This window comes from Solea solea, chromosome 8 (assembly GCF_958295425.1).
Source record: "Solea solea chromosome 8, fSolSol10.1, whole genome shotgun sequence".
Lineage (NCBI taxonomy): Eukaryota > Metazoa > Chordata > Actinopteri > Pleuronectiformes > Soleidae > Solea > Solea solea.
In genome coordinates, this window is record NC_081141.1 from 10,716,607 (window position 1) to 10,726,606 (window position 10,000).

Below are 10,000 nucleotides of genomic sequence, written 5' to 3' on the forward strand. Positions count from 1 at the left end.
TAATAATTGTTAGGGAGATCAATGTCTTATTTTGTTGGATTAAAAGTATGTATAATGGGTTACAGAGAACGGTCTTTGATAACATATTATTCAGCCAAATTATCCAAACACTTTTTATGATAGTTAAGATCTGTTGTATTTCTCTAGTGCCATTTGCCTTATAATTATCACATTTGCCATCAACGTACCAATTCAAACAATTATGTTAAGATAGAATAAATAACTACAGCAAGAAGGTCCCTGTTCATTTCTTGCTTTGACTGGACCCTGCCTGTGTTAAGTTTGCATGTTTTCCCCGTTTAATCCCCATTTTATTAATCATAGTTGTAAATGCTAAGACATGTAAATAGGTGACTGGACTTGCTTTAATGTCGTTGAAGCCTTCAGTAGTAATGGAACAGATGGAAAGCTTCTGTCTCTACAAAAGTACATCCTTCTGTAGATGCAGACCTGGAAGCCACCAAGTAATTATCACTGAAATTAAAGTGCAGTCATGGTTTGCCCATAAATCATGGCAGTCTCCTGGCACTGATGAACATTATACTGCTTTCTCATCTGGTTTATTTTTCCTTTCACAAATCCTGACATTCCGCATCTCTGGGAAGTTCTGCTTATTTGAATAAACGGAACATTCTGAGGTGTTTGGTGAAGCCTCCCACAGTGAGATTTGGTGGTGGAGTACGACGGCATAACCAGTTTTTTAAAAAGTGGTGGTAAGGAGGTGGTGAAGTATGTGTGTGCGTGTGTGGGTGGGTGGGTGGCAAACACACATCATAGGCAGAGTTATTTCTGCTCTCCCTAAGGTGATGCTCTCTGCACAGCCTCAGCATATGCAGCCAGTCTCACACACACACACACACACAAAAGCATCAAGTGCTTCCAGTTAAGCAATTTTAACAGTTGCCTTCATATTCCAACACTGACATCCTCTGCTGCATCTGATCTGTGTCCTCAGCTATATGGAGGGTGCAAAAAAATTAACTTGTTGCCAAACTCTGACATCTTGTCCCAATATGTGAGCAAACCAACTGAGCCCAACATGTTTAGCTGAAGAGATAAAGAGGCAGAGGAAGACAGTGTGGCCAGATGGTGAAGTTAAGCTTTGTCCCCGCGTAGCTTAGCTTTGCCGCACAGCACTCCTCTGCCTCTAGTATGCTCTTCATCACCACGTTCGATTCCTGCTGCCTATACCACAACAATACCACAATATCAAAAAAACATTTTTTAGTTTCGTTAGATTTAGCTGATAAACAGGTCTTCTATAAATGTCAGCACACCACTTGAGTTATCTTAAAAAAAAGTCCTCAGCTTTAAATAGTCAAGTGTGCATGTGCTGTTGCTCTGTGAGATAATGGCTGAACAGTGCCCCCTTATGATCATTTATTCATCTGAGATTCCTCTGTCAGAGCAAGGATTAGTCCTAAATCAAAAACAATGACAACTTAAGATTTCCATGTTCACATTTTTAATTACCCACTGACAGTATTAAAATACACATGTACAATCCAATCCAACAAAGAAAACTGCTTAATAACTAGAGTTGCATTTACACTGGTGTAGTAACAGTTAAAGGCACGACTTAACACGGGAAATGTCTGACAACATCTCACCATCCAGCTCGTCCACCCAGGTTATTCAAGATGGTGCGATTCCCCTCTGGTGCCATTTCTTCTCCATTTCGTCATCAGGAATAAAAACTATACAGAATAGTGTAAATACAGTGCGACTCTGGTCGGTTGGAGGTGGCCACCTCCTCGGGTGCTACGTAAATGTTACATGCGGAACACTCCAAAACGTGTCTTCTTCATTGGTGCATTCAAAGCCGCACTGAGACTCAGTCCCAAAACCAGGCGAGTATCGGCGGGATCGATAATCCCGTCATCCCACAGTCTGTAGGAAGCAAAAGAATTAAATCATGTCACGCTGAGATTTCAGCACGTGTGCGTCATCGCTTTTGTATTACTTCAGTGGTGAGAATTTGGACTTTGTGGTGTGGTTTTGTAGTTGTGCGTCATGTGAGATTTAGTGGTAATTGAAGTTTCTCTCCCTTAAATTTTGCATGTTCACCTTCCAGTATCCACTTTTTCCCCATGCCCCATCTTCTCTTGCACTATAATAAAAAAGTGCTCTAATTCTGAGCCTTGCATCATAAAATGATGATGATTATATTTAATTATATCAAAATTATACACTCAATGACTCTTTTTAAAATTTTGAACAAGAGTGCTATTTAAAAATAACAACCCATACTTTATTTTTTGCTTTTAACTTGTTCTTATAATTACATCTACATAATATTCCATTATACATAGTGCTGTGTTAGTGTATATACCATATGTATAAACATAGATGACAGATGTTCTTTATTGATCCTTAAAAACAAATCACAGTAAAATGAATCAACCTAATCAATCAAAAGAATATAAACTGACACAAAGACACAAACAACCATTCACTCTCATATTCATACAGTCAATCTGCATGTTTTTGGACTGTGAAACTGGAGAACCTGGAGAAAACCCACACACACACACACACACACACACAGAGGCGCTCAGTCAAACCTTCTTGCTGTGGGGCAACAGTGTTTGCCACTACCCCGCTGTGTGGCCACTAACTCATTCGCCAACTAAATGTTCAAGTCTTACTGCTTCGGGAGAAACTTTGAGATTGATTTGTTAAAACCTTCCTGTATTATTATTATTACTAATATTAGCCAGCGTTTTACAGAGGGCTGAGATTACTGATGTAAAGTCAACAATTATCTTCACCCTCCCCTTGTACAGAACACAAGATTTGCTGTCACTGTCATCCCAACAATAGATGTGTTAATAGCCTCTATTAATAGATTCATGCCCAGAAACATGGCTGGTGCAGGCAGGAGAGCTTTTTTAATTAATATCTTCATGTTCTTTTTGAAACTTGATGGTTCATTCTTTTTTTTCCCCCCTCATCAGTCTGTGTTGTGTGTTTTGAAACCTGCTTTGCCCTACATTCTCCTGTGAAATGCTTATAAAACTTTTTATGATTTTTCAAGGTTAAACCAACACATTATACTGTATAGAGTTAGTACTTAAATCATTGTCCTACAATGCAACACAAGCAAACAATTGTCCATCATATTACTACTTGTAAGAAACAAAATAGAAATAAATAATCAGTCCACATTACTGCAAAACATCTAATGGAGAAGAAATACAACAAAAGACGTGTCAGCATCACATCCTTGGTGCATGATTCCCATCTCTTGGTACAAATAAATAATATAAAACAGCTTGCCTTGTATAGTTTTTATTATTCCATAGAGGACAGCATATTTTCTCCAGTTACCAGTGTTCAAAACTGCTATGACGCATTAACTATCATGTAATATAGTCTGGGTTCTGAGTTACGTGGGAGCCAATGGGAGCTGAGCTCATATAAAGAGGGTTTGAGCTCCCATGAAGGTAGCAAAATTGCTCATCTGTCGGGGTCGCTAAAATATAACCACAAACCTATTTTTATTTAAGTATTATTATATTATTTTAATCACAAATAATGCAGTTTTCGGCCACACGGCTGGTGTAGTGGTTTGCACTCTTGCCTTTGCAGCAAGAACACCGGGGTTCGAGCCCCGGTTGGAACAAGGCCTTTCTGCATGGAGTTTGCATGTTCTCCCTGTGTCTGTGTGTGTGTCTGTGTGTGTGTGTGTGTGTGTGTCTGTGTGTGTGTGTGTGTGTGTGTTTTCTTCGGGTTGTACGGCTTCCTTCCACAGTCCAAAAAACATGCAATATGGGGATTAAATAAATTGATTACTCTAAATTGACCATAGGTGTGAATGTGAGAGTGAATGGTTGTTTGTCTCTATGTGTGGCCCTACGATGGACTGGCAAACTGTCCAGCATGTACCCCACCTATCGCCCTATGTCAGCTGAGATTGGCACAGCACCCCCCGTGACCCTCATGTGGAGGATAAAGCGGTAGATAATCGATGGATAGATGGATGGATAATGCAATTTTCAGGGTAAAGAGAGTAAATGTCAGTGACAATGACTGCAATTCTTCACCGAGCACTCTTGAATAATAGGCACTGTGGTCTATTTTGTCTGCGTAAAGGTAAATAGGTGGCTTTTACATTTTACTAGGCTATCATGTTATGTGGTGTGTGCCATCATACCTCATAAGCCATAAATTATTTGTTGTTGCAATCTACCCGATATAATTGTGGGGCCGCTGTGTGTGTTTAAATGTCGGCATGCACAATTAAGAGCAACTCGAACTTGAACCCTGTTTATAGTTACAGCTCATCTGTGCCTAATTGCACCACATACTGAGGCACAGACTGTAAAGTATCACGACTGACCTGGCACTCGAGTAGTACGGACTGCCTTCCTCCTCGAACCGCTGCACGATCGGTTCCTTCATGGCAGCCTCTTGCTCTGCAGTGAACTGTGAATAAATCAGTAAAATAACGGAAATTAACCCAAAAAAAAAGTATTATTTTAATCATATCATTTAAACACACTTTGTGTAGTCTGACAGCAATAATAGCACTGATATCAGGGCAATGATATGATCTGTCATTCTGAAGCTCTTAATGCAGCCTTAATACACCCATAACAGAAAACCTGACTAAGGTTAATTGCATCCATTTGATGACTGCACATTTAGGGAAAGCCATCACATTACCACTTCCCACTGATATAATTTTATCCCTGTAGTAAGGGCCATGTCAAAACCATTACTGAAAGAAAAGTGCCTTTCATAATTTTTATGCTTTTGGCAGCAAATCTGCCAAAGCTAATTGAGGCTTTCTCCCTGAAGTGCACATGGGATGATTCATCCTTACCTCCTTTCCTTCGCGAGCCCTCTGATCCTTCGTGATGGTGGCTAGGACGGTGGCTGCCTGCTCACCACCCATGACAGAGATTCGAGAATTTGGCCACATGTACAAAAACCGAGGGCTGTGAGAACAGAAAGGCCAAGTGTCAGTTAGCTTGTGTTTGCCAGACCAAATTATACACTTTAACTGTGAAGAGCCGATACCAAGCAGTTAAATACAACAACAAAAATGGTGTTGTCCTAGAGAAACCTAAAGAAGTCCAACTACAGAGGAGTTTCTCCCCTGTATTTACTAAAGAAATTGAGAGAATACTTGTCAGTAGTTTGCCAATGTATTTAAATTGACAAAAGGGGAAAAAAGGGGAGAATGAGACTGACAGCAGAGCTTTAAATGAATTCCATCTATTCAAACATGTTATTTTCACTACCCTATATTTTATAATTAATCATATGGCGGTGGTTGCAAAATGTTAAAGGAATCTCCACCAATTATCAAAGTTTACGTCCGTATCATGTGTTTGAGTGCAGCCCATGGGGAAATTAATTAAACATGTGAAGAGCTGCTTCGAGTGAAAGTCATTCAGACAGTATCTCTTATCCTTCCTAGACCTTGATGAACAAGATCCTAGACAGATTTGTAATTGCGTGTGTTGAAAATATTTAAAACTGAAAACTTTTCTTTCACACCAAATATGCACAGTGCTTTTGACAAGCTTGAATTATTCAAAAACTATTCAGACGCAGCTAATGGTCTTGATATTTCTTTCTTGATATTTCTGGTGCAGGACATTCATTAACTTTCTTATACCTGTAGGCCCTGCCACACATGCCATAGTTTCCTGCACCGTACGATCCTCCGATGATAACTGTAATCTTGGGCACATTGGCACAGGCGACTGCAGTTACCATCTTGGCTCCGTCCTTGGCAATTCCTCCCGCTTCATACTCTCTACCCACCATGAAACCTGAAATAGATAAGACGGCAAATAAAAACTTTATTGACATTGTGAGAGTGTGTGTGTGTGTGAAAGTCTAAGCCAGTTAAATAAAAATCATCACTGAGTAGCAAATAAAACATAAGATTTTTGGTGAAGATTTGTGCATCATGTAACATTTAGGTTAGCAAAGTTAATGTCATCCCCTAAAATCACTCCTTGACTTCTTATACTGGATATGCTTCATCTTGCTTTTTTTATGCTTAACTGTATTTTCTATTTTGTCATTTGATTTTATTCATATAAACCACATTTTAAAAACTGGTATTCAAAAAAAGTTTATTATTTAGAGAAATTGATGAGTCAATTGTAAATAATGCTGTTACAATCCTGATATAAAACACGTCTATCAGGGGCCTCAAGTGTCAGTAAAAGCCATAAAACAGTAAGGGTCTTTCTCTCTCTTATTTAACCCCTAAGATATTAATTATGTCAAGAATTTCCACTTACCTGTTATGTTTTGTAGGAAAATTAGAGGAATGTTTCTCTGGCAGCATAACTCAATGAAATGTGTTCCCTGAAAAGGAAAGTAATACTCAATGAAAAAAACACAGACTAACTTAAAATAACATGATAAAATAGTAATGATTAATTTTTCTTTGTCCATGGAGAAAAAAACAGTATGAGCTTTCAAATGACATGCCACAAGAGGCAAATGTGTCACACAAATAGGTCACACTGCAACCGTTTAGTTTCATTTTATGACTATTTTTAGTCGGTGTGACTAAAATTTGACATCTAGGGGCACCAGGGTGCCTTTAAAAATATTGTTTTGTAAATATCATTATCGTGTATTCCCTGAAACACCAGGAAGCATTTCCCCTGGTAACGCATTGTTGTGCCAACACAGCAAGTGGAGAAATAAATTCACAAAAGAAAATAGCGGTACAGGTTGATGCTCCTCTCCGCTCTGTTTCTCACACTTTCTACTCAAACATGCTGCGGAAAAGCTCCGCCTCTGCATAGACAGAGTGAACTCAGTAGTATCAGAGTATCAGAGATGCTTTAACACATCTTTGTGATCATTGCATAGTGAATACATAGTGAACAGCTTGAAGTACAAGTTGGCAACTGCATACAAAACCTGGCCTTGCTTCTTTTCTTTTTGATAGTTTTATTTCAAAATACATAGTAATACAATGCACAAAGTGAAGCCCTGGAGTTTCCAGGGTCTGATTTTCTGACAAATAAGACAAAATCTTAATGTTCATGGAACAATGCGTGTGTCCTGTGATACGTTAGCCTCACTGTAATCATCTTCTGAGACAACAATCAGGGGAAAAAAGTTATCAGGTAGAGAAAGAGATGTCACCTGGCTTCACTCTGGCTGTGTATTTACTTTTTTGACGTTTACTTTGAAATGACGGAGCCGTGTTCAGAAAATGTGCCGCACCACACAGATCTGCCAGCAGCTATTACACAGGCAAACAAGTACAAAAGACTGTGCACTGTGTGGAGAGACACCTCATTTACATATACTTTGTATTGCCGAGTTACTCGGCTGTTTTCTTCATTTTAGCTCTCTACTGGCTTTCTTTCAGTCGAGCAACCTGCCTTGCATTACAAAGTGTAAACAAAAGCGGGAGACAATGTGAAAGATGGCTGCTTATTAGACACCGTCGCTTGGCGAGAAATGATCCATCAGTTTGCTCCCCTGTGTGTGTGTGTGTGTGCACACAACAACAAAAATCTGATATTTTCTCGGTTATTTCTTCTCCACAAACACAAACAGCTGGGGAAAAGCTCTTAATATTTTGTAGTTAGCATTAGCATTAGAGAAGGCTGGCATGTGTTTGATGATGACAGCGTGCCTCAGAAAGAACTGTATCTCAAAATGCAGGTGCTATATTGATTTTTGCTCTCTGAGCTCATCTGTCTGTCTGCAGCACTGTCAGTCTCGTTCAACAGTAATTGCACTGATGGGATAACCAATGTTCACACTCCAACATTGAAACCTCATAGAAATGGATCAAAGAAACCTTTTCCCTCCTTAGCTTGTAATCTAATTCAAAACATGGCTGAAAAACACATTAGTGTGTAATCACAGAATCAGCTGCTCGCCTTTCCTGAGGCTGTGTAAAGGGTAGGTCTGTTTGAAGCAGATTGTAAATTAAGTGAATTATATTAAATGAAAATTACGATTGTGCTTTGTCCATGGTCTCTCAATGCTATGTTATTACAATGCCATTCTTCAGCGCACTCATGAGATGACCCAGACGAGTGCAATTTGAGAGCTTGTTGTGATGATAAACTTGTCGCCTTGGTGACAAAAGGTCAGTACAAACCCTCAACGAACACTGAAGCCGTCTCAAGAGAGAAATACGGTTATCCGGCATCGTGAGAAGGAAATCTCGACAGAAAATGAATTCTGAACCATTTCGGTATTAACATTCTCAGAGGTGCATAACCAGTATAATTGCTTACTATTCTAAAATCATCATCATGAGACTTGAATCTAAAGGCATATCACGTTTGTTTCCATGTACAAGCTGAAGTTCATGTCAACACTGTGGTTTCAGCAACACTATGAACTAGCAATCATTCAATAACAATAATTGTTTATACTGTTTACTCCAATAACACTAAAGCTAAATGTTAAAAAGAAAGCCACATGTTTATGGAAAATATTTCTCCAGCTGTTTCATCATCTTGTGCTCAAAAAGGATTTTATAACTACAATTAACTGGTTCCTTCCACTTCCACTTAGGAGCAAAAATCAATCTTTAATTTTCTTGACATGCATCATGATCATTAAAAGTATTGACAAATGTGGCCACATTGCCTAGCCCCACTTTGTACAACCCTTGAAAAAAAAAATCCATATTTATTCAACACAGTCATCTTTTGGTACTTAAGATAATTACCTTTTTTGCACTTTCTGAAAACAAGACGCCGTTGTTGCCAATGATTCCAACGGGGTAACCAAATATTCTTCCAAATCCTGAAGAGGCACACATTTGAAGAAAAAGTTCACAGATTCCAAATAATAATAAGAAACAATTCTCTGCATGGAAGGAATTAAATAATGTACTATTTCACAGACCTGTAACAAGTGTGTCTCCATAAAAAGCCTTGAACTCGTCAAATTTGCTGCCGTCTACGACTCTGGCAATGACCTGGAATGAAAGTTGAAATGTGATAGCTCAAAGAAGACAACTAGCAACAGAATGTTTTAGTTATTAATGTTCTGACACCTGTTTTTCATCAAATTCCAATACTCCTCAAATAATATGTCCATTTATTTCTTGTCAAGACATAACTTTACAAAAAAAGGCTAAAAATATTTGCAGCAACAGTAACTCAAACAGTTCTTTAGCTGGGGACTATTTTAGCCCGATGTGATGTGAATTATAAAAGCAGGACAATGTATGTGGACATCAGTGGGCACCTATGGTAAAGTGGAATAATGGATATCAGGCTTTGGCTGCACTTATAAGACTTAAGTTGCATAAATTCACTTATGGTTTGGTTATTTTCATAGGAAGTATAAATAGATATTTTTAATAATGTATGTAACCCGTATGTGATTTAAGGCAATCCCATGTTGAAAAGGCAATTACAGAAAAATACCCCTGTAAATAGAGAGCAGTCAGTGGATGATGCATCCTAAATGGACTTGTCAATACTGGTCTACACAACCTACACTTGACCTCTCCAGGGTTAGCAGTAATTCTTGCTGCTGGATCTACATCAAGAATCAAAGGCACAAGCTTTAAACTTAATGAGACCACCTGGCAAGTGCTACCACAAAAAAGAAAAGACGGATGCCGGTCGTCCATTATCTACTGAGCTCACGACAGAGAGACTTGACAGCTAAATAGTGTTTAGAGTGCATTCTGGAGCTGTAAATGACAGCATCGCCTTTATCATTAATAAAGTGTAACAACAAAACACTGCATGTAGGTCATATAAATCGTTTTTTCTTTGAGTAATACTATAATAAATCTTTCTAATTATTGGCAAATTGCACATTTAACAAAGACTATCCTGACAAAATAATACATACAGTACATACTGTTAAAGAGTGCTTCACAGTCTCATAAATGTTAGATAAGAGAGGTGCCCATTTAAATCACTGGCAGAATTGCAAGTCATATTTTCTTGGCCAACAGCCTTTCATTTTTCTAAAGAACAGGAAACTAGAAATGCACCTCTTTCACATCAAAGTTGCGTTTCAACTTATC

At 38.5% G+C, this 10,000-nt stretch overlaps 1 protein-coding gene across 1 annotated transcript in view; it reads right to left on the reverse strand.

The window, feature by feature from the left end:
- Positions 1 to 1,448: 1,448 nt before the first annotated feature.
- The window catches only part of mccc2 (methylcrotonyl-CoA carboxylase subunit 2), a 15,842-nt gene continuing 7,290 nt past the window's right edge, over positions 1,449 to 10,000 (reverse strand). The window contains exons 10-17 of the mRNA XM_058637036.1: positions 9,968 to 10,000; positions 8,860 to 8,932; positions 8,681 to 8,757; positions 6,267 to 6,333; positions 5,630 to 5,786; positions 4,829 to 4,943; positions 4,343 to 4,428; positions 1,449 to 1,890 (exon numbers count right to left, since the gene is read on the reverse strand). The exon at positions 9,968 to 10,000 is cut by the window's right edge and continues 63 nt beyond it. Coding sequence (XP_058493019.1) covers positions 1,773 to 1,890; positions 4,343 to 4,428; positions 4,829 to 4,943; positions 5,630 to 5,786; positions 6,267 to 6,333; positions 8,681 to 8,757; positions 8,860 to 8,932; positions 9,968 to 10,000 — 726 coding nt within the window. The 3' untranslated portion in view covers positions 1,449 to 1,772. The remainder of the gene's footprint in view (positions 1,891 to 4,342; positions 4,429 to 4,828; positions 4,944 to 5,629; positions 5,787 to 6,266; positions 6,334 to 8,680; positions 8,758 to 8,859; positions 8,933 to 9,967) is intronic.